At 66.0% G+C, this 27555-nt stretch overlaps 1 protein-coding gene across 1 annotated transcript; it reads right to left on the bottom strand.

The window, feature by feature from the left end:
- Positions 1-466: 466 nt before the first annotated feature.
- Positions 467-27555, bottom strand: LOC147596180 (sarcoplasmic/endoplasmic reticulum calcium ATPase 1-like; the record flags this gene model as incomplete). Its single annotated transcript, XM_086771593.1, is given in 18 exon segments — positions 467-713; positions 10266-10486; positions 11351-11428; positions 11430-11486; positions 11488-11688; positions 12859-12924; positions 12926-13018; positions 13020-13079; positions 13161-13286; positions 14600-14731; positions 14819-14911; positions 15807-15905; positions 21312-21427; positions 21430-21477; positions 23604-23901; positions 25792-25877; positions 26647-26727; positions 27393-27555. Coding segments are annotated over 18 exon segments (2190 nt in total), but the record flags the coding sequence as incomplete, so codon positions are not given.

Below are 27555 nucleotides of genomic sequence, written 5' to 3'. Positions count from 1 at the left end.
TGAGGAACCATCGTGGAGGTCTGGAAGGTTCCACCACCACCACCATGGGGGTCTGGAAGGTGGCACCACCACGATGGCCTACAAGGAACCTCCACCATGGAGCTCTGGAAGGTTCCACCACCCCAAGGGTCCACAAGGAACCATCATGGGGGCCTCATAGACCATCATGGTGGTCTACATGGTGGCACCATGGAGGTCTACAAGGTGCCACCACCCCAAGGGTCCACAAGGAACCTCCACCATGGAGCTCTAGAAGGTGCCACCACCCCAAGGGTCCTCGAGGAACCACCGTGGAGGTCTGGAAGGTGCCACCATGATGGTCTAGAAGGTGCCACACGATGGGGGTCCACAAGGAACCTCCACCATGGAGCTCTGGAAGGTTCCACCACCCCAAGGGTCCACGAGGAACCATCATGGAGGTCTGGAAGGTGCCACCACCACCACGGGGGTCCGGGAGGCGCCCCCAGGAGGCCCCGCGGGGGGGCGGGGGCGCGGTGGGCGGGGCCTCACCGCCGATGGCCAGGTAGCGGAAGAAGAGCCAACCGCTGATGAGCGGCTCCTTGGGGCTGCGCGGGGGCTTGTCCATGATGTCCAGGTGCCGGGGGGTGAAGCCCAGCGCCGTGGCCGGCAGCCCGTCCGTCACCAGGTTCACCCAGAGCAGCTGCACCGGGATCAGCGCCTCGGGCAGCCCCAGCGCCGCCGTCAGGAAGATGCTGGGGGGGAACTGGGGTCACTGGGAGGGACTGGGAGGGGGCTGGGAGGGGGGAGTGGGGGGAATTGGGGGGATTGGGGGGAAATTGGGAGGAAATAAATGGGGAGATTGGGAGGGAATGGGGGGGAACTGGGGCCACTGGGGGGGAACTGGGGCTGAACTAGGGGCACTGGGGGGGAACTGGGAGCACTGGGAGGGAACTGGGAGCACTGGGAGGGACTGGGAGGGAGGAAATGGGGGAATTGGGGGGAAATTGGGGGTAAAATGGGGGAATTGGGAGGGAATGGGGGGAACTGGGGGGAACTGGGGGGAAACTAGGGGAACTGGGGGGGAACTGGGGCCACTGGGGGGGGAACTGGGAGCACTGGGGGGGAACTGGGAGCACTGGGAGGGGGCTGGGAGGGGCTGCGGGGAGGAACTGGGGGGAATTGGGAGGAACTGGGGGCACTGGGGGATTCACCCGGAGCAGCTGCACCGGGATCAGCGCCTCGGGCAGCCCCAGCGCCGCCGTCAGGAAGATGCTGGGGGGGAACTGGGGTCACTGGGAGGGACTGGGAGGGGGCTGGGAGGGGGGAGTGGGGGGAATTGGGGGGAAATTGGGAGGAAATTGGGGGGAAAATGGGGAGATTGGGAGGGAATGGGGGGGAACTGGGGCCACTGGGGGGGAACTGGGGCTGAACTGGGGGCACTGGGGGGGAACTGGGAGCACTGGGAGGGAACTGGGAGCACTGGGAGGGACTGGGAGGGAGGAAATGGGGGAATTGGGGGGAAATTGGGGGTAAAATGGGGGAATTGGGAGGGAATGGGGGGAACTGGGGGGAACTGGGGGAAAACTAGGGGAACTGGGGGGGAACTGGGGCTGAACTGGGGGCACTGGGGGGGAACTGGGAGCACTGGGAGGGGCTGGGAGGGGGGAATGGGGGGAATTGGGGGGAATTGGGGGGAAATTGGGGGGGTAATGGGGGGAATTGGGAGGGAATGGGGAGGAACTGGGGGAAACTGGGGGAACTGGGGCTGAACTGGGGGCACTGGGGGGGGAACTGGGAGCACTGGGAGGGAACTGGGAGCACTGGGAGGGACTGGGAGGGAGGAAATGGGGGAACTGGGGGGGTAATGGGGGGAATTGGGGGGAAATTGGGGGCAAAATGGGGGGAAAATGGGGAGATTGGGAGGGAATGGGGGGGGAACTGGGGCCACTGGGGGGGCAACTGGGAGCACTGGGAGGGAACTGGGAGCACTGGGAGGGGACTGGGAGCACTGGGAGGGGACTGGGAGGGGCTGCGGGGAGGAACTGGGGGGAATTGGGAGGAACTGGGGGCACTGGGGGATTCACCCGGAGCAGCTGCACCGGGATCAGCGCCTCGGGCAGCCCCAGCGCCGCCGGCAGGAAGATGCTGGGGGGGAACTGGGGTCACTGGGAGGGACTGGGAGGGGCTGGGAGGGGGGAGTGGGGGGAATTGGGGGGAATTGGGGGGAAATTGGGGAGATTGGGAGGGAATGGGGGGGAACTGGGGCCACTGGGGGGGAACTGGGGCTGAACTAGGGGCACTGGGGGGGAACTGGGAGCACTGGGAGGGAACTGGGAGCACTGGGAGGGACTGGGAGGGAGGAAATGGGGGAATTGGGGGGAAATTGGGGGGAAAATGGGGGAATTGGGAGGGAATGGGGGGGAACTGGGGGGAACTGGGGGGAAACTAGGGGAACTGGGGGGGAACTGGGGCCACTGGGGGGGAACTGGGAGCACTGGGGGGGAACTGGGAGCACTGGGAGGGGGCTGGGAGCGGGAGAATGGGGGGAATTGGGGGGAAATTGGGGGGAAATTGGGGGGAAAATGGGGAGATTGGGAGGGAATGGGGGGAACTGGGGCCACTGGGGGGGAACTGGGAGCACTGGGAGGGAACTGGGAGCACTGGGAGGGGACTGGGAGCACTGGGAGGGGACTGGGAGGGGCTGCGGGGAGGAACTGGGGGGAATTGGGAGGAACTGGGGGCACTGGGGGATTCACCCGGAGCAGCTGCACCGGGATCAGCGCCTCGGGCAGCCCCAGCGCCGCCGGCAGGAAGATGCTGGGGGGGAACTGGGGTCACTGGGAGGGACTGGGAGGGGCTGGGAGGGGGGAGTGGGGGGAATTGGGGGGAATTGGGAGGAACTGGGGGCACTGGGAGGGACTGGGAGGGGGCTGGGAGGGGGGAGTGGGGGGAATTGGGGGGAATTGGGGGGAAATTGGGGAGATTGGGAGGGAATGGGGGGGAACTGGGGGAAACTGGGGGAACTGGGGCTGAACTGGGGGCACTGGGGGGGGGAACTGGGAGCACTGGGAGGGAACTGGGAGCACTGGGAGGGACTGGGAGGGAAGAAATGGGGGAACTGGGGGGAAATGGGGAGAATTGGGGGGAAATTGGGGGCAAAATGGGGGGAAAATGGGGAGATTGGGAGGGAATGGGGGGGAACTGGGGCCACTGGGGGGGCAACTGGGAGCACTGGGAGGGAACTGGGAGCACTGGGAGGGGACTGGGAGCACTGGGAGGGGACTGGGAGGGGCTGCGGGGAGGAACTGGGGGGAATTGGGAGGAACTGGGGTCACTGGGAGGGACTGGGAGGGGGCTGGGAGGGGGGAATGGGGGGAATTGGGGGGAATTGGGAGGAACTGAGGCCACTGGGAGGGGCTGGGAGGGGGGAATGGGGGGAATTGGGGGGAAATTGGGGGGAAAATGGGGGAATTGGGAGGGAATGGGGGGAACTGGGGGGAACTGGGGGGAAACTAGGGGAACTGGGGGGGAACTGGGGCCACTGGGGGGGAACTGGGAGCACTGGGGGGGAACTGGGAGCACTGGGAGGGACTGGGAGGGAGGAAATGGGGGAATTGGGGGGAAATTGGGGGGAAAATGGGGGAATTGGGAGGGAATGGGGGGAACTGGGGGGAACTGGGGGGAAACTAGGGGAACTGGGGGGGAACTGGGGCCACTGGGGGGGAACTGGGAGCACTGGGGGGGAACTGGGAGCACTGGGAGGGGCTGGGAGGGGGGAATGGGGGGAATTGGGGGGAAATTGGGGGGAAAATGGGGAGATTGGGAGGGAATGGGGGGGAACTGGGGCCACTGGGGGGGAACTGGGAGCACTGGGAGGGAACTGGGAGCACTGGGAGGGGACTGGGAGGGGGCTGGGAGGGGGGAGTGGGGGGAATTGGGAGGAAATTGGGGGGAAATTGGGGGTAAAATGGGGAGATTGGGAGGGAATGGGGGGGCACTGGGGGTGAACTGGGGGCACTGGGGGGGGAACTGGGAGCACTGGGAGGGAACTGGGAGCACTGGGAGGGACTGGGAGGGAGGAAATGTGGGAACTGGGGGGGTAATGGGGGGAATTGGGGGGAAATTGGGGGCAAAATGGGGGGAAAATGGGGAGATTGGGAGGGAATGGGGGGGAACTGGGGCCACTGGGGGGGGCAACTGGGAGCACTGGGAGGGAACTGGGAGCACTGAGAGGGGACTGGGAGCACTGGGAGGGACTGGGAGGGAGGAAATGGGGGAACTGGGGGGGTAATGGGGGGAATTGGGGGGAAATTGGGGGCAAAATGGGGGGAAAATGGGGAGATTGGGAGGGAATGGGGGGGAACTGGGGCCACTGGGGGGGCAACTGGGAGCACTGGGAGGGAACTGGGAGCACTGGGAGGGGACTGGGAGGGGCTGCGGGGAGGAACTGGGGGGAATTGGGAGGAACTGGGGGCACTGGGGGATTCACCCGGAGCAGCTGCACCGGGATCAGCGCCTCGGGCAGCCCCAGCGCCGCCGGCAGGAAGATGCTGGGGGGGAACTGGGGTCACTGGGAGGGACTGGGAGGGGGCTGGGAGGGGGGAGTGGGGGGAATTGGGGGGAATTGGGGGGAAATTGGGGGTAAAATGGGGAGATTGGGAGGGAATGGGGGGGAACTGGGGCCACTGGGGGGGAACTGGGGCTGAACTAGGGGCACTGGGGGGGAACTGGGAGCACTGGGAGGGAACTGGGAGCACTGGGAGGGACTGGGAGGGAGGAAATGGGGGAATTGGGGGGAAATTGGGGGTAAAATGGGGGAATTGGGAGGGAATGGGGGGAACTGGGGGGAACTGGGGGGAAACTAGGGGAACTGGGGGGGAACTGGGGCCACTGGGGGGGAACTGGGAGCACTGGGAGGGAACTGGGAGCACTGGGAGGGGGCTGGGAGCGGGGGAATGGGGGGAATTGGGAGGAAATTGGGTGGAAAATGGGGAGATTGGGAGGGAATGGGGGGGAACTGGGGCCACTGGGGGGGAACTGGGGCTGAACTGGGGGCACTGGGGGGGAACTGGGAGCACTGGGAGGGAACTGGGAGCACTGGGAGGGGCTGGGAGGGAGGAAATGGGGGAACTGGGGGGAAATTGGGGGTAAAATGGGGGAATTGGGAGGGAATGGGGGGAACTGGGGTGAAACTAGGGAAACTGGGGGGGAACTGGGGCCACTGGGGGGGAACTGGGAGCACTGGGGGGGAACTGGGAGCACTGGGAGGGGGCTGGGAGCGGGGGAATGGGGGGAATTGGGGGGAATTGGGAGGAAATTGGGTGGAAAATGGGGAGATTGGGAGGGAATGGGGGGAACTGGGGCCACTCGGGGGGAACTGGGGCTGAACTAGGGGCACTGGGGGGGAACTGGGAGCACTGGGAGGGAACTGGGAGCACTGGGAGGGACTGGGAGGGAGGAAATGGGGGAATTGGGGGGAAATTGGGGGTAAAATGGGGGAATTGGGAGGGAATGGGGGGAACTGGGGGGAACTGGGGGGAAACTAGGGGAACTGGGGGGGAACTGGGGCCACTGGGGGGGAACTGGGAGCACTGGGGGGGAACTGGGAGCACTGGGAGGGACTGGGAGGGAGGAAATGTGGGAACTGGGGGGAAATTGGGGGTAAAATGGGGGAATTGGGAGGGAATGGGGGGAACTGGGGGGAAACTAGGGGAACTGGGGGGGAACTGGGGCCACTGGGGGGGAACTGGGAGCACTGGGGGGGAACTGGGAGCACTGGGAGGGGCTGGGAGGGGGGAATGGGGGGAATTGGGGGGAAATTGGGGGAAATTGGGGAGATTGGGAGGGAATGGGGGGGAACTGGGGCCACTGGGGGGGAACTGGGGCTGAACTAGGGGCACTGGGGGGGAACTGGGAGCACTGGGAGGGAACTGGGAGCACTGGGAGGGACTGGGAGGGAGGAAATGGGGGAATTGGGGGGAAATTGGGGGTAAAATGGGGGAATTGGGAGGGAATGGGGGGAACTGGGGGGAAACTAGGGGAACTGGGGGGGAACTGGGGCCACTGGGGGGGAACTGGGAGCACTGGGGGGGAACTGGGAGCACTGGGAGGGGCTGGGAGGGGGGAATGGGGGGAATTGGGGGGAAATTGGGGGGAAAATGGGGAGATTGGGAGGAAATTGGGGGGAAAATGGGGAGATTGGGAGGGAATGGGGGGGAACTGGGGCTGAACGGGGGCACTGGGGGGGAACTGGGAGCACTGGGGGGGAACTGGGAGCACTGGGAGGGACTGGGAGGGAGGAAATGGGGGAACTGGGGGGGTAATGGGGGGAATTGGGGGCAAAATTGGGAGATTGGGAGGGAATGGGGGGAAACTAGGGGAACTGGGGGGGAACTGGGAGCACTGGGGGGGAACTGGGAGCACTGGGAGGGACTGGAAGGAGGGAACTGGGGAAACTGGGAGGGAACTGGGGGAAATTGGGAGGAACTGGGGGAAATTGGGAGGAACTGGGGGAAATTGGGAGGAACTGGGGGGAATTGGGAGGAACTGGGAGCACTGGGGGATTCACCCGGAGCAGCTGCACCGGGATCAGCGCCTCGGGCAGCCCCAGCGCCGCCGGCAGGAAGATGCTGGGGGGGAACTGGGGTCACTGGGAGGGACTGGGAGGGGGCTGGGAGGGGGGAGTGGGGGGAATTGGGGGGAATTGGGGGGAACTGGGGGCACTGGGAGGGACTGGGAGGGGGCTGGGAGGGGGGAGTGGGGGGAATTGGGGGGAATTGGGGAGATTGGGAGGGAATGGGGGGGAACTGGGGGAAACTGGGGGAACTGGGGCTGAACTGGGGGCACTGGGGGGGGAACTGGGAGCACTGGGAGGGACTGGGAGCACTGGGAGGGACTGGGAGGGAGGAAATGGGGGAACTGGGGGGAAATGGGGAGAATTGGGGGGAAATTGGGGGTAAAATGGGGGGAAAATGGGGAGATTGGGAGGGAATGGGGGGGAACTGGGGCCACTGGGGGGGCAACTGGGAGCACTGGGAGGGAACTGGGAGCACTGGGAGGGGACTGGGAGCACTGGGAGGGGACTGGGAGGGGCTGCGGGGAGGAACTGGGGGGAATTGGGAGGAACTGGGGTCACTGGGAGGGACTGGGAGGGGGGAATGGGGGGAATTGGGGGGAAATTGGGGGGAAAATGGGGAGATTGGGATGGGAATGGGGGGGAACTGGGGCCACTGGGGGGGAACTGGGGCTGAACTGGGGGCACTGGGGGGGGAACTGGGAGCACTGGGAGGGACTGGGAGGGGGCTGGGAGGGGGGAATGGGGGGAATTGGGGGGAATTGGGAGGAACTGGGGGGTCTTGGAGGGGGGGAAGGGAGATTGGGAGGGAATGGGGGGAAACTGGGGGGGAACTGGGGCCACTGGGGGGCAACTGGGAGCACTGGGAGGGTACTGGGAGTACTGGGAGGGGGGAACTGGGGAGACTGGGGGGGAATCCAGAGAAAATTGGGGGGAAAATGGGGGAATGGGGAGGGAATGTGGGGGAACTGGGGCAAACTGGGGGAACTGGGGCTGAACTGGGGGCACTGGGAGGGAACTGGGAGGGACTGGGAGGGACTGGGAGGGGTAAACTGGGGGGAAATGGGGGGAACTGGAGGAAAATTGGCAGAAAAATGGGGAGACTGGGAGGGAATGGGGGGGAACTGGGGGAAACTGGGGGCACTGGGGGGGAACTAGGGCAACTGGGAGGGAACTGGGAGCACTGGGAGGGACTGGGAGGGGGGAACTGGGGAGACTGGACGGGAATTGGGAGGAAATTGGGGGGAAAATGGGGGAATTGGGAGGGAATGGGGGGGAACTGGGGGGAACTGGGGGGAACTGGGGGGGGGAACTGGACAGCACTGGGGAAACTGGGAGAATGAGGGGGGAACTGGGGAAACTGGGTGGAGACTGGGGCAGAACTGGACGGGAATGGAGGCAAACTGGGGAAACTGGGGGGGCAGCCGGCAACGGGGGGAACTGGGGGGAACTGGGGACCACCGTGGGAAACTGGGGGGAGCTGGGGCAACTGGGGCAACTGGGATGGACTGGGAGCAACTGCGGGGTCAGGAGGAGATGGGGGAACTGGGGACGACGGGAGGGAACTGGAGAAACTGGGAGGGACTGGGAGAGCAGGTGCGAATAGCGGGAAGCTGGAGAGATGGGGTGAACTGGGATGAACTGGGATGAACTGGGAGGAACTGGGGAGGATGATGTGGACTGGGAGGACCCAAGGCAGCTGGAGAAACTGGGAGGAAACTGGGAGGAAACTGGGAGACGGGGCAGGAATAGCAGGAAGCTGGCGAGATGAGCTGAACCGGGCCGAACTGGGAGGAACTGGGCCAAACTGGGCCGAACTAGGGTGAACTGGGATGAACTGGGATGAACTGGGGAGGATGACACCGACTGGGAGGACCAAGGGGGCTCGGGTGGGACAGGAGGGACCTGGAGGAACTGGGAGGAACTGGGAGACTGGACAGGAATAGCGGGAAGCTGGAGAGATGGGGTGAACTGGGATGAACTGGGATGAACTGGGGAGGATGATGTGGACTGGGAGGACCCAAGGCAGCTGGAGAAACTGGGAGGAAACTGGGAGGAAACTGGGAGGAAACTGGGAGACGGGGCAGGAATAGCAGGAAGCTGGCGAGATGAGCTGAACCGGGCCGAACTGGGCAGAACTGGGAGGAACTGGGCCGAACTGGGCAGAACTGGGAGGCACTGGGGAGGATGATGTGAACTGGGAGGACCCAAAGCAGCTGGAGAAACTGGGAGGAAACTGGGAGGAAACTGGGAGATGGAGCAGGAATAGCGGGAAGTCGGCAAGATGAGCTGAACTGGGAGGAACTGGGAGGAACTGGGCCGAACTAGGGTGAACTGGGATGAACTGGGATGAACTGGGGAGGATGACAGGGACTGGGAGGACCAAGGGGGCTCGGCTGGGACAGGAGGGAGCTGGAGGAACTGGGAGGAACTGGGAGACTGGAAAGGAATAGCGGGAAGCTGGAGAGATGGGGTGAACTGGGATGAACTGGGACAAACTGGGAGGAACTGGGGAGGATGATGTGGACTGGGAGGACCCAAGGCAGCTGGAGAAACTGGGAGGAAACTGGGAGACGGGGCAGGAATAGCAGGAAGCTGGCGAGATGAGCTGAACCGGGCCGAACTGGGCGGAACTGGGAGGAACTGGGCCGAACTGGGCCAAACTGGGGTGAACTGGGCTGAACTGGGATGAACTGGGGAGGATGACACCGACTGGGAGGACCAAGGGGGCTCGGGTGGGACAGGAGGGAGCTGGAGGAACTGGGAGGAACTGGGAGACTGGACAGGAATAGCGGGAAGCTGGAGAGATGGGGTGAACTGGGATGAACTGGGACAAACTGGGAGGAACTGGGGAGGATGATGTGGACTGGGAGGACCCAAGGCAGCTGGAGAAACTGGGAGGAAACTGGGAGACGGGGCAGGAAGAGCAGGAAGCTGGCGAGATGAGCCGAACCGGGCCGAACTGGGCGGAACTGGGAGGAACTGGGCCGAACTGGGCAGAACTGGGAGGAACTGGGAGGCACTGGGGAGGATGATGTGAACTGGGAGGACCCAAAGCAGCTGGAGAAACTGGGAGGAAACTGGGAGGAAACTGGGAGATGGAGCAGGAATAGCGGGAAGTCGGCAAGATGAGCTGAACTGGGCTGAACTGGGAGGAACTGGGCCAAACTGGGCCGAACTAGGGTGAACTGGGATGAACTGGGATGAACTGGGGAGGATGACACCGACTGGGAGGACCAAGGGGGCTCGGGTGGGACAGGAGGGAGCTGGAGGAACTGGGAGGAACTGGGAGACTGGACAGGAATAGCGGGAAGCTGGAGAGATGGGGTGAACTGGGATGAACTGGGACAAACTGGGAGGAACTGGGGAGGATGATGTGGACTGGGAGGACCCAAGGCAGCTGGAGAAACTGGGAGGAAACTGGGAGGGAACTGGGAGGAAACTGGGAGACGGGGCAGGAATAGCAGGAAGCTGGCGAGATGAGCTGAACCGGGCCGAACTGGGCGGAACTGGGAGGAACTGGGCCGAACTGGGCAGAACTGGGAGGAACTGGGAGGCACTGGGGAGGATGATGTGAACTGGGAGGACCCAAAGCAGCTGGAGAAACCGGGAGGAAACTGGGATATCGAATGAGAATAGCGGGAAACTGGCGAGATGAGCTGGGACCGGGCCCGAACTGGGCTGAACTGGTCGGAACTGGGAGGAACTGGGAAGGCAGCGGGCGCCTCACCAGACCACCTCGCCCACGTTGGAGGAGATGAGGTAGCGGATGAACTGCTTCATGTTGTTGTAGATGGCGCGGCCCTCCTCCACGGCCGCCACGATGGTGGAGAAGTTGTCGTCGGCCAGGACCATCTCGGACGCCGTCTTGGCCACCGCCGTCCCCGAGCCCATGGCGATGCCGATCTCCGCCTTCTTCAGCGCCGGCGCGTCGTTCACCCCGTCGCCCGTCTGCGGGGTGGGAGGAGGCAGAGGGGGACACCCGAAAAGTCAACTCGGGGTCTTGGTGGAGGTCAAAATCCACGTCGAGGGCGTGGTGGGCCCCCAAAACCCACGTCAGATCCATGGTGGATCCTCAAAACCCAGCTCAGATCCATGGTGGATCTCCAAAACCCACGTCAGATCCATGGTGGACCCCCAAAACCCACCTCAGATCCATGGTGGGCCCCCAAAACCCTCCTCAGATCCATGGTGGATCCCCAAAACCCAGCTCAGATCCATGGTGGACCCCCAAAAACCCAGCTCAGATCCATGGTGGATCCCCAAAACCCACCTCAGATCCATGGTGGATCTCCAAAACCCACCTCAGATCCATGGTGGATCTCCAAAACCCATGATAGATCCATGGTGGACGCCCAAAACCCACCTCAGATCCATGGTGGACCTCCAAAACCCACGTGAGATCCATGGTGGATCTCCAAAACCCATGTGAGATCCATGGTGGACCCCCAAAACCCAGCTCAGATCCATGGTGGACCTCCAAAACCCATGTGAGATCCATGGTGGATCCTCAAAACCCATGTTAGATCCATCTTGGATCCCCAAAACCCACGTGAGATCCATGGTGGACCCCCAAAACCCACCTCAGATCCACGGTGGACCTCCAAAACCCACGTCAGATCCATGGTGGACCTCCAAAACCCATGTGAGATCCATGGTGGACCCCCAAAAACCCACGTCAGATCCATGGTGGACCCCCAAAACCCACGTCAGATCCATGGTGGATCCCCCAAAACCCACCTCAGCTCCACGGTGGACCCCCAAAACCCCCCCCATTGGCCCCACGGCAGCCCCCCCCCCGGCCCCGCCCCTCACCATGGCGGTGATCTCGTCGAAGGACTGCAGGAACTCCACGATCTTGGACTTGTGGGTGGGCTCGACGCGGGCGAAGCAGCAGGGCGCGGCGGCAGGCCTCCCGCTGCTCGGCCGGGGGCAGGTCGTCGAACTCGCGGGCCGGTGTAGGCCCGGCCCGTCACCTCCTCGTCCTCGCTGAAGATGCCGATGCGGCGGCAGATGGCGATGGCCGTCCCCTTGTTGTCCCCCGTGATCATGATCACCCGGATGCCCGCGTCCCGGCACAGCCGGATGGAGCCCATCACCTCCTTCCGGGGGGGGTCCAGCATCCCCACGCAGCCCACGAAGGTCATGTCCGTCTACGGGGCGGGGGTCGGCGTTACTGACCGTGGACCTCCGAAGCCGCGTCAGACCCGTGGTGGACCTCCAAACCCACGCTAGATCCATGATAGATCTCCAAAACCCACCTCAGATCCATGGTGGACCCCCAAACCCATGTTAGATCCATGGTGGATCCCCAAAACCCAGATCAGATCCATGGTGGACCCCCAAAACTGTCAGCAGATCCATGGTGGACCCCCCAGAACCCACATCAGATCCATGGTGGATCTCCAAAACCCATGTTAGATCCACGGTGGACCCCCAAACCCACGTTAGATCCATGGTGGACGCCCAAAACCCACCTCAGATCCATGGTGGACCTCCAAAAACCCATGTGAGATTGGTGGTGGACCCCCAAAAGCTACATCAGATGCATGGTGGACCCCCAAAACTGTCAGCAGATCCATGGTGGACCCCCAGAACCCACATCAGATCCATGGTGGACTCCCAAAACCCACGTTAGAAACCATGGTGGACCTCCAAAACCCTCATCAGATCCATGGTGGACCCCCCAAAACCCATGTGAGATTGGTGGTGGACCCCCAAAAGCTACATCAGATCCATGGTGGACCCCCAAAACCCAGATCAGATCCATGGTGGATCCCCAAAACTGTCATCAGATCCATGGTGGACCTCCAGAACCCACATCAGATCCATGGTGGATCCCCAAAACCCATGTTAGATCCATGGTGGACCCCCAAACTCCCATAAAAAGGGACCCTATAGCACCCAGGAGCCACCAGAAATGTCCTAGACGGTCCGTAGGGGGCCAGGAACCCCAAAAATCGAACGTTCTAGGACCCTTCTAGGACCAAGGAGCCACCAGAGAAGGTCCTAGATGGTCCGAAGGGGACCAGGAATGCCAGAAATGGGACGTTCTAGACCCTTCTAGGACCAAGAACCCACCAGAGAAGATCCTAGATGGTCCGTATGGGATGAGGAACCCCAAAAATCTGACGTTCTAGACCCTTCCAGGACCAAGGACCCACCAGAGAAGGTCCTAGATGGTCCATACAGGGCCAGGAACCCCAGAAATTTGACGTTCTAGACCCTTCCGGGACCAAGGAGCCACCAGAGAAGGTCCCAGCAGCCCGCAGAAGGACCCCGCGTAGCTCCGCCCCGCCCCGCCCCCGCCCCGAGGAGCTCACCTCGTACTCGGCGAACTTGGTGGAGTCCTCCAGCACCATGTCCTCCTTCTTGGGCGGGGTGTCGCGGGGTGGCCAGGGCCAGGCAGCGCAGGGTGTCCCGCCCGGTGCCCCACTCCTTGATGACCCCCAAGATCTTCTCCTTGACGGCCGGCGTCAGGGGGGACGCGGGCGGTGCCCACCCGCACGTAGTTGCAGCGCTCGATGACGCCTTCGGGGGCGCCCTGCGGGGCGGGGGAGGGGGTGGGCGTGGCCCGAGGGGGCGGGGCGTGGCCCGGGGTGGGGGGAGGGGGGGCGGGGCTCACCTTGACGAACATCTTGTTGCCCACGGCGGCGCGCGAGGCCTTGGCCGGGGAGCAGTAGACCGACATGGACTTGCGGTCGCGGGAGAACTCCAGGGTGAACTCCTTCCGCATCAGCTGCTTGATCACCTGCGGGCGGGGCCGCCGGCGTGGGGGGCGGGGCTTGGGCGGGGGGCGGGGGCTTGGGGAGGGGGCGGGGCTTGGGGAGGGGCTTGGGGAAAGACGTTGGGGTCAACGAGGACACGGGGTCAACAAAGATGCAGGGTCAACAAGGACGTGGGGTCAAGGAGGACACGGGGTCAACGGGGTCAACGGGGGTCAATGGGGTCAACGAGGACATGGGTCACCGAGGTCAATGAGGTCAACGAAGACGTGGGGGTCAACGAGGACACGGGGTCAATGAGGACACGGGGTCAACAAGGTCAACGAGGTCAACGAAGACGTGCGGTCAATGGGGTCAACGAAGGACGTGGAGTCAATGAGGTCAACGAAGACGTGGGGTCAATGGGGTCAACGAGGACACGGGGTCAATGAGGACATGGGGTCAACAGGGTCAACGAGGTCAACGAAGACGTGGGGTCAACGGACATCAATGAGGTCAACAAGGACACGGGGTCAACAACGTCAACGAAAATGGGGTCAACGAGGTCACGGGGTCAACGAGGTCAACGAAGACGTGGGGTCAACAAGGACACGGGGTCAATGAGGTCAACAACGAAGACGTGGGGTCAACGAGGACACGGGGTCAACGAAGATACGGGTCAATGAGGTCAACAATGAAGACGTGGGGTCAACGAGGTCAACGAGGGCATGGGTCAATGAGGTCAACAACGAACACATGGGGTCAACGAGGACACGGGGTCAACGAGGTCAATGAAAACATGGGGTCAACGAGGTCACAGGGTCAATGAGGGTCAACAACGAAGACACGGGGTCAACGAGGTCACAAGGTCAATGAAGATACGGGGTCAACGGGGTCAACGAACATAGGGGGTCAATGAGGTCAACAACGAAGACGTGGGGTCAACGAGGACATGGGGTCAACGAGGTCAACGAGGGCATGGGTCAACAACGACACCGGGTCAACGAGGTCAATGAAGACATGGGGTCAACGAGGACGCGGGGTCAACGAAGACGTGGGGTCAACGAAGACGTGGGGTCAACGAGGACACGGGGTCAACGAGCTCAACGAAGACGTGGGGTCAACGAAGACGTGGGGTCAACGAAGACGTGGGGTCAACGAAGACGCGGGGTCAACGAGGTCAACGAAGACGCGGGGTCAACGAGGTCACGAGGTCAACGAGGACGCGCAGACCACACCGGGTTCCAGCGCCCGGGCAGCGGGCGTGGCCGGGTGCCCCCCTCCCCCCTCCCCCCACCCGGGGGGAAGGCGTTGGGCGCGCGCGGCGGCGGCGGCGGCGGCCAGCAGGGGGCGCCCTTACGGAGTTGCAGGCGTTGGCGCGCTCCACCTTGGAGAGGCTGCGCACGTCGGTGTTGAAGACGTTCATCTTCTCCACCAAGCAGGTCAGCGCCGTCTCCGTCGCCTCCCCCACCTTCTCGTACACCCCCTTGGCCTGCGGGGGAGGGGCGGGCCGGGGGTCACCTCGGGGTGGGGTGGGGGGTGGGGGGGTGGGGGGGAGGGGCAGGGGGCGGGGCCTCACCTCGTTGTAGTCCAAGGAGGAGTCGTTGCAGAGGGCGCAGATGGTGGCCAGTTCCACCAGTCCGTCGTACTGGCCGGCCTTCACCGGCTTCTCCTTGCTTCAGCCTGCGGCGGGGGAGGGGCGGCGGTGGGGGGTGGGGGTGTGGGGGGGGGTGGGGCGGTGTCACCCCCGCCCCCCCAAAGTCTCCTGGAGGTCACGCGAGGACCCCCGGGCGGCCCCACGGCTCTGAGGAACCTCAACCGCCCCTCGGGTGCCCCTCCCCCCCCAGCGCCCCGGGACCCCCCAGGACCCCCCCGGGACCCCCCTGAGGTCCCCATGGGTGCCCCCAGGACCCCCCAACGTCCCCACGGGCGCCCCGAGGTCCCCAAGACCCCCACCCACCCCCTCAGGTGCCCCCAGGACCCCCCGAGGTCCCCAAGACCCCCGCCCACCCCCTCGGGTGCCCCCAGGACCCCCCCGAGTCCCCACGGGCACCCTGAGGTCCCCAAGACCCCCGCCCACCCCCTCGGGTGCCCCCAGGACCCCCCCAAGTCCCCACGGGTGCCCCGAGGTCCCCAAGACCCCCGCCCACCCCCTCGGGTGCCCCCAGGACCCCCCGAGTCCCCACGGGCACCCTGAGGTCCCCAAGACCCCCACCCACCCCCTCAGGTGCCCCCAGGCCCCCCCGAGGTCCCCCAAGACCCCCACCCACACCCTCGGGTGCCCCCAGGACCCCTAAGACCCCCGCCCACCCCCTCGGGTGCCCCCCGGACCCCCTGAGTCCCCATGGGCGCCCCGAGGTCCCCAAGACCCCCGCCCACCCCCTCGGGTGCCCCCCGACGTCCCCACGGGCGCCCCACCACCACCACCACCACCCACCCAGTTCCTCCACCGTCCCCCCCGCCCCACCGACAGCCCCCCCCCCCCCGCCCCGGCACCCCGAGGTGTCCCCACGGGGGGGAGGGGGCGGGGCCACCCAAGGGTGGGGGGCGGGGCCACGCCCCCCTGCGGCCACTCACACGTCTCCCTCGGGGGCGTAGGTGGAGCCGGTGATGGAGAACTCGTTGAGGGTGCAGGCGTCGCCCTCCACCTTGTCCACGATGAACATCTGGGGGGGGGGGACACGGCGGGGGCGGGGGTGACGCCGGGGCACCCGCGGGTGGGGGCCTCGCGGGGGTCCCGGGGGCACCCATGGGGGGACATCACGGGGGTCTTGGGGGCACCCATGGGGGACATCACGGGGGTCCTGGAGAACCTTGGGGCACCCATGGGTGGTCGGGGGTCTTGGGGGCACCCAGGGGTGAGAGGGGGTCTTGGGGGACCTGGGGGCACCCATGGGGACGTCAGGGGGTCTTGGGGGCACCCAGGGGTGGTCGGGGGTCCTGGGGGACCTGGGGGCACCCATGGGGACCTCACGGGGGGCTCTGAGGACGTTGGGGCACCCATGGGTGGTCGGGGGGTCCCGCGGGACCTGGGGGCACCCATGGGGACCTCACGGGGGTCCTGGAGAACCTTGGGGCACCCATGGGGTGGTCGGGGGTCCTGGGGGCACCCATGGGGACGTCAGGGGGTCTTGGGGGCACCCAGGGGTGGCAGGGGGTCTTGGGGGACCTGGGGGGCACCCATGGGGACATCACGGGGGTCTTGGGGGCACCCAAGGGGACCTCACGGGGGTCCTGGAGAACCTTGGGGCACCCATGGGTGGTCGGGGGGTCTTGGGGGCACCCAGGGGTGAGAGGGGGTCCTGGAGGACGTTGGGGCACCCAGGGGTGGTCGGGGGTCCCGGGGGACCTGGGGGCACCCATGGGGACGTCAGGGGGTCCCGGGGGCACCCGCGGGGGCCTCACGGGGGTCCCGGGGGCACCCATGGGGGGACATCACGGGGGTCCCGAGGGCACCCATGGGGACATCACGGGGGGTCCCGAGGGCACCCAAGGGGACCTCAAGGGGTCCTGGAGAACCTTGGGGCACCCATGGGGTGGTCGGGGGTCCCGGGGGACCTGGGGGCACCCAAGGGATCTCGGGGGGGCTCTGGGGGACCTGGGGGCACCCAAAGGATCTCAGGGGGCTCTGGTGACCTAGGGGCACCCAAAGGATCTCGGGGGGGGGGGCTCTGGGGGGACCTGGGGGCACCCAAGGGATCTCGGGGGGCTCTGGTGACCTGGGGGCACCCAAAGGATCTCGGGGGGCTCTGGGGGACCTGGGGGCACCCAAAGGATCTCGGGGGGCTCTGGGGCACCTGGGGGCACCCAAGGGATCTCGGGGGGGCTCTGGGGGCACCCAAAGGATCTCGGGGGGCTCTGGTGACCTGGGGGCACCCAAAGGATCTCGGGGGGCTCTGGGGGCACCCAAAGGATCTCGGGGGGGTCCTGGGGGCACCCAAAGGATCTCGGGGGGGCTCTGGGGGGCCTGGGGGCACCCAAGGGATCTCGGGGGGGCTCTGGGGGCACCCAAAGGATCTCGGGGGGCTCTGGTGACCTGGGGGCACCCAAAGGATCTCGGGGGGCTCTGGGGGCACCCAAAGGATCTCGGGGGGCTCTGGGGGACCTGGGGGCACCCAAAGGATCTCGGGGGGGCTCTGGGGGCACCCAAAGGATCTCGGGGGGCTCTGGGAGGACCTGGGGGCACCCAAAGGATCTCGGGGGGCTCTGGGGGACCTGGGGGCACCCAAAGGATCTCGGGGGGGGGCTCTGGGGACCTGGGGGCACCCAGGGATCTCGGGGGGCTCTGGGGGCACCCAAAGGATCTCGGGGGGCTCTGGTGACCTGGGGGCACCCAAAGGATCTCGGGGGGCTCTGGTGACCTGGGGGCACCCAAAGGATCTCGGGGGGCTCTGGGGGGACCTGGGGGCACCCAAAGGATCTCGGGGGGGCTCTGGGGGGTCCTGGGGGCACCCAAAGGATCTCGGGGGGGCTCTGGTGACCCCGGGGCACCCAAAGGATCTCGGGGGGCTCTGGGGGGACCTGGGGGCACCCACGGGATCTCGGGGGGCTCTGGGGGGACCTGGGGGCACCCAAAGGATCTCGGGGGGCTCTGGGGGACCTGGGGGCACCCAAAGGATCTCGGGGGGCTCTGGTGACCTGGGGGCACCCAAAGGATCTCGGGGGGCTCTGGGGACCTGGGGGCACCCAAAGGATCTCGGGGGGGTCCTGGGGGACCTGGGGGCACCCAAAGGATCTCGGGGGGCTCTGGGGGACCTGGGGGCACCCAAGGGATCTCGGGGGGCTCTGGTGACCTGGGGGCACCCAAAGGATCTCGGGGGGCTCTGGGGGACCTGGGGGCACCCAAAGGATCTCGGGGGGGCTCTGGTGACCCCGGGGCACCCAAAGGATCTCGGGGGGCTCTGGGGGGACCTGGGGGCACCCACGGGATCTCGGGGGGCTCTGGGGGGACCTGGGGGCACCCAAAGGATCTCGGGGGGCTCTGGGGGACCTGGGGGCACCCAAAGGATCTCGGGGGGCTCTGGTGACCTGGGGGCACCCAAAGGATCTCGGGGGGCTCTGGGGACCTGGGGGCACCCAAAGGATCTCGGGGGGGCTCTGGGGGGTCCTGGGGGCACCCAAAGGATCTCGGGGGGGCTCTGGTGACCCCGGGGCACCCAAAGGATCTCGGGGGGCTCTGGGGGGACCTGGGGGCACCCACGGGATCTCGGGGGGCTCTGGGGGGACCTGGGGGCACCCAAAGGATCTCGGGGGGCTCTGGGGGACCTGGGGGCACCCAAAGGATCTCGGGGGGCTCTGGTGACCTGGGGGCACCCAAAGGATCTCGGGGGGCTCTGGGGACCTGGGGGCACCCAAAGGATCTCGGGGGGGCTCTGGGGGGTCCTGGGGGCACCCAAAGGATCTCGGGGGGGCTCTGGGGGGTCCTGGGGGCACCCAAAGGATCTCGGGGGGGCTCTGGGGGACCTGGGGGCACCCAAAGGATCTCGGGGGGGCTCTGGGGGGTCCTGGGGGCACCCAAAGGATCTCGGGGGGGCTCTGGGGGACCTGGGGGCACCCAAGGGATCTCGGGGGGGCTCTGGGGGCACCCAAAGGATCTCAGGGGGCTCTGGGGGGACCTGGGGGCACCCAAAGGATCTCGGGGGGCTCTGGGGGCACCCAAAGGATCTCGGGGGGCTCTGGGGGACCTGGGGGCACCCAAGGGATCTCGGGGGGCTCTGGGGGGTCCTGGGGGCACCCAAAGGATCTCGGGGGGGCTCTGGGGGGCCTGGGGGCATCCAAAGGATCTCGGGGGGGTCCTGGGGGCACCCAAAGGATCTCGGGGGCCTCTGGTGACCTGGGGGCACCCAAAGGATCTCGGGGGGGGTCCTGGGGGCTCCCAAAGGATCTCGGGGGCCTCTGGTGACCTGGGGGCACCCAAAGGATCTCGGGGGGGCTCTGGGGGACCTGGGGGCACCCAAAGGATCTCGGGGGGCTCTGGTGACCCCAGGGCACCCAAAGGATCTCGGGGGGCTCTGGGGACCTGGGGGCACCCAAAGGATCTCGGGGGGCTCTGGGGGGACCTGGGGGCACCCAAAGGATCTCGAGGGGGACCTGGGGGCACCCAAAGGATCTCGGGGGGGCTCTGGTGACCCCAGGGCACCCAAAGGATCTCGGGGGGGTCCTGGGGGCACCCAAAGGATCTCGGGGGGCTCTGGGGGACCTGGGGGCACCCAAAGGATCTCGGGGGGGCTCTGGTGACCCCAGGGCACCCAAAGGATCTCGGGGGGGTCCTGGGGGCACCCAAAGGATCTCGGGGGGCTCTGGGGGACCTGGGGGCACCCAAAGGATCTCGGGGGGGTCCTGGGGGCACCCAAAGGATCTCGGGGGGGCTCTGGGGGGCCTGGGGGCACCCAAAGGATCTCGGGGGGGTCCTGGGGGCACCCAAAGGATCTCGGGGGGCTCTGGTGACCTGGGGGCACCCAAAGGATCTTGGGGGGGCTCTGGTGACCTGGGGGCACCCAAGGGATCTCGGGGGGGCTCTGGTGACCCCAGGGCACCCAAAGGATCTCGGGGGGGCTCTGGGGGGACCTGGGGGCACCCAAAGGATCTCGGGGGGCTCTGGGGGACCTGGGGGCACCCAAAGGATCTCGGGGGGGCTCTGGGGTGACCTGGGGGCACCCAAAGGATCTCGGGGGGCTCTGGGGGCACCCAAGGGATCTCGGGGGGGCTCTGGTGACCCCAGGGCACCCAAAGGATCTCGGGGGGGCTCTGGGGGACCTGGGGGCACCCAAGGGATCTCGGGGGGCTCTGGTGACCTGGGGGCACCCAAAGGATCTCGGGGGGCTCTGGGGGACCTGGGGGCACCCAAAGGATCTCGGGGGGCTCTGGTGACCTGGGGGCACCCAAAGGATCTCGGGGGGCTCTGGTGACCTGGGGGCACCCAAAGGATCTCGGGGGGGCTCTGGGGGACCTGGGGGCACCCAAAGGATCTCGGGGGGCTCTGGGGGACCTGGGGGCACCCAAGGGATCTCGGGGGGGCTCTGGTGACCCCAGGGCACCCAAAGGATCTCGGGGGGGCTCTGGGGGGACCTGGGGGCACCCAAAGGATCTCGGGGGGCTCTGGGGGACCTGGGGGCACCCAAGGGATCTCGGGGGGCTCTGGTGACCCCAGGGCACCCAAAGGATCTCGGGGGGGCTCTGGGGGGACCTGGGGGCACCCAAGGGATCTCGGGGGGGCTCTGGGGACCTGGGGGCACCCAAAGGATCTCGGGGGGCTCTGGGGGACCTGGGGGCACCCAAAGGATCTCGGGGGGCTCTGGTGACCTGGGGGCACCCAAAGGATCTCGGGGGGCTCTGGTGACCTGGGGGCACCCAAGGGATCTCGGGGGGGCTCTGGTGACCTGGGGGCACCCAAGGGATCTCGGGGGGGTCCTGGTGACCTGGGGGCACCCAAAGGATCTCGGGGGGCTCTGGGGGACCTGGGGGCACCCAAAGGATCTCGGGGGGCTCTGGTGACCTGGGGGCACCCAAAGGATCTCGGGGGGTCCTGGGGGCACCCAAAGGATCTCGGGGGGCTCTGGGGGACCTGGGGGCACCCAAGGGATCTCGGGGGGGTCCTGGTGACCTGGGGGCACCCAAAGGATCTCGGGGGGCTCTGGGGGGACCTGGGGGCACCCAAAGGATCTCGGGGGGGCTCTGGGGGCACCCAAAGGATCTCGGGGGGCTCTGGGGGCACCCAAGGGATCTCGGGGGGCTCTGGGGGGACCTGGGGGGCACCCAAAGGATCTCGGGGGGGGTCCTGGGGGCACCCAAAGGATCTCGGGGGGCTCTGGGGGCACCCAAAGGATCTCGGGGGGGCTCTGGGGGACCTGGGGGCACCCAAAGGATCTCGGGGGGCTCTGGTGACCCCAGGGCACCCAAAGGATCTCGGGGGGGCTCTGGGGGCACCCAAGGGATCTCGGGGGGGCTCTGGGGGGACCTGGGGGCACCCAAAGGATCTCGGGGGGCTCTGGGGGACCTGGGGGCACCCAAAGGATCTCGGGGGGGCTCTGGTGACCCCGGGGCACCCAGGGGCCCGGCGCCCCGTCCCCCACCTTGCAGACGGACATCTGGTTGGTGGTGAGGGTGCCGGTCTTGTCGGAGCAGATGACGGAGGTGCAGCCCAGCGTCTCCACGGAGGGCAGGCTGCGCACGATGGCGTTCTTCTTGCCATGCGGCGCGTGCCCAGCGCCAGGCAGGTGGTGATGACGGCCGGCAGCCCTGCGGGGGGCGCCCCGTCAGCGCGGCGCGGGCGGCGGGGCGGGGCCGCCACCGAGGGTCCTCGCGGGGTGGGGAGGGGGGGGGGGGTGGGATAGGGGTAGGAGGGCGGCGGGTGGCCAACGGCGGCCTTGGGAACCCAACGGCGGCCTAGGAACCCAACAATGGCCAACGGAACCCAACGATGGCCAATGGCGGCCTAGGGAACCCAGCAACAGCCAACAATGGCCAATGGTGGCCTAGGGAACGCAACAATGGCCTTCAAGAACCCAACGATGGCCAACGATGGCCTAGGGAACCCCAACGACGGCCTAGGGAACCCAACGATGGCCAACGATGGCCAATGGTGGCCTAGGGAACCCAACGACGGCCCTAGGGAACCCAACGATGGCCAACGATGGCCAATGGTGGCCTAGGGAACCCAACGATGGCCTAGGGAACCCAACGATGGCCTAGGGAACCCAACGACGGCCAACGATGGTCAAACGGTGGCCTTGGGAACCCAATGGTGGCCTAGGGAACCCAACGACGGCCAACGATGGTCAACGGTGGCCTTGGGAACCCAATGATGGCCTAGGGGAACCCAACAACGGCCTAGGGAACCCAACAACGGCCTAGGGAACCAACGACAGCCAACAATGGCCAATGATGGCCTAGGGAACCCAACGATGGCCAACGGAACCCAACGGTGACCAATGGTGGCCAACGGTGGCCAACGAGGGCCAATGGTGGCCTAGGGAACCCAACGATGGCCAACTATGGCCTAAGGAACCCAATGATGACCAACAATGGGCAATGATGGCCTTCAAGAACCCAACGATGGCCTAGGGAACCCAACGATTGGCCTAGGGGAACCCAATGATGCCCTTCAAGAACCCAATGATGACCAACGATGGCCAACGGAACCCAACGATGGCCAACAACGGCAACGATGGCCTAGGGAACCCAATGATGGCCATCAAGAACCCAACGATGGCCAACGATGGTCTTCAAGAACCCAACAATGACCAACGATGGCCAATGATGGCCTAGGGAACCCAATGATGGCCTTCAAGAACCCAATGATGACCAACAATGGCCACCAATGGCCTAAGGAACCCAACGATGACCAACAATGGCCTTCAAGAACCCAACGATGGCCTAGGGAACCCAACGATGGCCAACGATGGCCAATGATGGCCTTCAAGAGCCCAACGATGGCCTAGGGAACCCAACGATGGCCTTCAAGAGCCCAACAATGGCCTTCAAGAGCCCAACGATGGCCTTCAAGAGCCCAACGATGGCCTTCAAGAGCCCAACGATGGCCTAGGGAACCAACGATGGCCTTCAAGAGCCCAACAATGGCCTTCAAGAGCCCAACGATGGCCTTCAAGAGCCCAACAATGGCCTTCAGAGCCCAACGATGGCCTTCAAGAGCCCAACGATGACCTAGGGAACCCAACGATGGCCTAGGGAACCCAACAATGGCCTTCAAGAGCCCAACAATGGCCTTCAAGAGCCCAACGATGGCCAACGATGGCCTTCAAGAGCCCAACGATGGCCAACGATGGCCAATGATGGCCTAGGGAACCCCATGATGGCCTTCAAGAACCCTACGATGGCCTTCAAGAGCCCAATGATGGCCAAACGATGGCCAATAATGGCCTAGGGAACCCAATGATGGCTGTCAAGAACCCAACGATGGCCTTCAAGAACCCAACGATGACCAACAATGGCCTTCAAGAACCCAACAATGGCCAATGAGTGGCCTTGAAGAGCCCAACGATGGCCTAGGGAACCCAACGATGGCCTTCAAGAGCCCAACGATGGCCAACGATGGCCTTCAGGAACCCACCCGATGACCAACGATGGCCAATGATGGCCTAGGGAACCCAATGATGGCCTTCAAGAGCCCAACGATGGCCTAGGGAACCCAACGATGGCCTAGGGAACCCAACAATGGCCTTCAAGAACCCAACGATGGCCTAGGGAACCCAACAATGGCCTTCAAGAACCCAACGACGGCCTTCAAGAGCCGAACGATGGCCAACGATGGCCTTCAAGAACCCACCGATGACCAACGATGGCCACCGACGGCCGAGGGAACCCACCGATGACACCCGCAGCCCTCCCCCCCCCGCCTCCGGCACCTTCCGGGATGGCGGCCACGGCCAGGGCGACGGCGATCTTGAAGTAGTAGATGGCGCCGCGGATCCAGGAGCCGCCGTGGACGGGGTCGTTGAAGTGGCCGATGTTGATGAGCCAGACGGCCACGCAGATGAGCGAGATGACCTTGGAGAGCTGCTCCCCGAACTCGTCCAGCTTCTGCTGCAGCGGCGTCTTCTCCTGCTCGGTGGCCGCCATCTCGTCGCGGATCTTGCCGATCTCGGTGTTGACGCCGGTGGCCACCACGATGCCCACGGCTTTGCCCGCCCCGATGTTGGTGCCCTGCGGGGGCGGCGGGGGGGAGGGGTGGGGAGGGGCGGCGGGGAGGGGGGACCCGGGGGACGGCGGGGGACGCGGCGGGGGGGGGGGACACGGGGGGGGACACCGGGGGACGTGGGGGGGACACAAGGGGACACGGGGGGGATGGGGGGGACGTGGGGGGGACACGAGGTGGCACCGGGGGACGCGGGGGGGGGGCGGAGGGGACGGGGAGGGTGACACCGGGGGGACGCGGAGAAGACACGGAGGTGGCACCGGGGGACGTGGGGGGGATGGGGGGGACGCAGAGGGGACACGGGGGGGGACGTGAGGGACGGGGAGGGGGACACCGGGGGACGCGGAGGGGACGTGAGGGACACGGAGGTGGCACCAGGGGACACGGGGGGGGACACGGAGGGGACACGGAGAAGACACGGAGGGTGGCACCAGGGACACGGGGGGGGTGGGGGGGACATGGGGGGGACACGGAGGGGACGTGAGGGACACGGGGTGACACCAGGGGACACGGAGAAGACACGGAGGGTGGCACCAGGGGACGTGGGGGGACGTGAGGGACACGGGGGGACACGGGGGGACACGAGGGACACGGGGTGACACCAGGGGACACGGAGAAGACATGGAGGTGGCACCAGGGGACGCGGGGGGGGACGGGGGGGACGCGGAGGGGACACGGGGGGGGACGTGAGGGACACGAGGTGACACCAGGGGACACGGAAGAAGAGAAGACACGGAGGTGGCACCAGGGGACGTGGGGGGGACGTGAGGGACACGGGGGGACACGGGGGGACACGAGGGACACGGGGTGACACCAGGGGACACGGAGAAGACATGGAGGTGGCACCAGGGGACATGGGGGGGGATGGGGGGGACGCGGAGGGGGACATGAGGGACGCGGGGGGGACACGAGGGGGGACACGAGGGACAGGGAGGTGGCACCAGGGGACACGGGGGGGGACGTGAGGTGGCACCGGGGGGACATGGGGGGGATGGGGGCACGTGGGGGGGACAACAGGGGGACACGAGGGACGGGGAAGGGGACACCGGGGGACGCGGAGGGGACGTGAGGGACACGGGGTGACACCAGGGGACATGGAGAAGACACGGAGGTGGCACCAGGGACGCGGGGGGATGTGAGGGACACGGGGGGGACACGGGGGGGACACGAGGGACAGGGAGGTGACACCAGGGACACGGAGAAGACACGAGGTGGCACCAGGGGACACGGAGGGGTCATGAGGGACACGGGGGGGACACGGAAAGGACATGAGGGACACGGGGGGGACACCAGGGGACACGGGGGGACACGGAAAGGACGTAAGGGACACGGGGGGGACAACGGGGGGGACACGAGAGGACACGAAGAAGACGTGGAGGGGACGCGGGGGGGACGTGAGGGACACGGGGGACACACGGAGGTGTCACACGGGGTGACACGGGTGACACACGGAGGCGACGCACAGGGTGACACACGGAAACGACACACGGTGACACGGGGTGGACACACGGAAACGACACAGGGTGACACGGGGTGACACGGGTGACACACGGAGGCGACGCACAGGGTGACACACGGAAACGACACACGGTGACACGGGGTGACACACGGAAACGACACAGGGGTGACACGGGGTGACACACAGGGCTGACGCGGGGCGACACGGGTGACACACGGAAGCAACGCACGGGGTGACACGGGTGACGCAGGGAAGCGACACGCAAGCTGACACGGGGTGACACGCGTGCGCTCACGGAGGGGCTGCCACACAGGCGCCACACGTGACGCGGGGGGGGGCACGGAGCTGACACGGGGTGACACGGGAGTGACATGGGGGTGACACGGGGTGACACGGGAGCGACACGGGAGCGACAACGGGCCGACACGCGTGTGCTCACGGAGAAGAGCATGTTCTTCTTGTCCTGGTTGACGGCGCGCGGGTCGGGCACCGGCTCCGTGTGCTTGATCACCGACACCGACTCCCCTGCCGCACAGTGCCGCCCAGTTCAGCCCAGTGCCCTCCCAGTGCCGCACCAGTGCCGCCCAGTTCAGCCCAGTGCCCTCCCAGTGCCGCCCCAGCGCCCTCCCAGTGTCACCCAATGCCCTCCCAGTGCCGTCCAGCGCCCTCCCAGTGCCCTCCCAGTGCCACTCAGCGCCCTCCCAGTGCCGCCCAGCGCCCCTCCCAGCGCGGCCCCAGTTCAGCCCAGTTCCCTCCCAGTGTCACCCAGCGCCCTCCTAGTGCGGCCCAGTCCCATCCAATTCAGCCCAGTGCCTTCCCAGTTCAGCCCAGTCCCCTCTCAGTACAGCACAATGCTTTCCCAGTTCAGCCAGTGTGGCCCAGTGCCTGCCCAGTTCAGCCCAGTGCCTCCCAGTTCAGCCCAGTCCCCTCCCAGTTCAGCCCAGTCCCCTCCCAGTTCAGCCTGGTGCCCTCCCAGTTCCCCTCCCAGTTCATCCCAGTAGCCCCAAATCCATCCCAGCTCCCTCCCAGTTCATCCCAGTCCCTCCCAGTCCCCCTCCAATTCATCCCAGTTACACCAAATCCAGCCCAGTCCCTTCCAGTTATCCCAGTCCATTCCCAGTGCCCCCAAATCCATCCAGTCCCCTCCCAGTTCACCTCCCAGTGCCCCCAAATCCATCCCAGTCCCCTCCCAGTTCACTCCCAGTGCCCCCAAATTCCTCCCAGTCCCCCCCAGTCCCATCCCAGTCTGTTCCCAGTGCCCCCAAATCCACCCCAGTCCCCTCCCAGTCCGTACCAGTCAGGATGGACTGGTCCACCCGCAGCGTGGTGGACTTGATGGAGATGATGCGGATGTCAGCCGGGACCTTGTCTCCCACTGCGGGGGGGAACTGGGGTTACTGGGAACACTGGGAGGGGCTAAGGGCAGCCCCTGGGGGTTACTGGGAGCACTGGGGTTACTGGGAGCACTGGGAGGGGCTAAGGGGAGCTACTGGGGTTACTGGGAGCACTGGGAGGGGCTAAGGGGCAGCCCCTGAGGGTTACTGGGAGCACTGGGGTTACTGGGAGCACTGGGAGGGGCTAAGGGGAGCTACTGGGGGTTACTGGGGAGCACTGGGAGGGGCTAAGGGCAGCCCCCTGGGGGTTACTGGGAGCACTGGGGGTTACTGGGAGCACTGGGAGGGGCTAAGGGGAGCTACTGGGAGCACTGGGAGGGGCTAAAGGGGAGCTACTGGGCGTTACTGGGAGCACTGGTGGTTACTGGGATCTCCTCCTGGAGCTTACTGGGAGCCCTACAAGTTACTGGAGATCACTAGGAGCTATGGAAGCTTACTGGGAGCTACTGGGGGTTACTGGGAGCTACTGGGAGCCCCTCCCGGGGGTTACTGGGAGCTTCCCGAGTTTACTGGGAGCTACTGGGGGCTACTAGGAGCTACTGGGAGCCCCTCGTGGAGCTTACTGGGAGCTACGGGGGGTTACTGGGAGCCACTGGGGGGTTACTGGGAGCCACTGGGGTTACTGGGAGCCCGCGCGTCCCCTCACCGGCCACCTCGGCGATGTCCCCCGGGACGAGGTCGCGCGCCTTGATGCGCTGCACGGCCTTGCGGTCGGCGCGGTAAACCTTCCCCATCTCGGGCTCGTACTCCTTCAGCGCCTCGATGGCGTTCTCCGCGTTGCGCTCCTGGGAACACGCGTGGCACACGGG

Source organism: Chlamydotis macqueenii, unplaced genomic scaffold (assembly GCF_036417535.1).
Source record: "Chlamydotis macqueenii isolate bChlMac1 unplaced genomic scaffold, bChlMac1.mat HAP1_SCAFFOLD_113, whole genome shotgun sequence".
Classification (NCBI taxonomy): Eukaryota; Metazoa; Chordata; class Aves; order Otidiformes; family Otididae; genus Chlamydotis; species Chlamydotis macqueenii.
The sequence above is the reverse complement of the archived record's forward strand: the minus strand, read 5'-3'. Positions and strand labels throughout refer to the sequence as shown.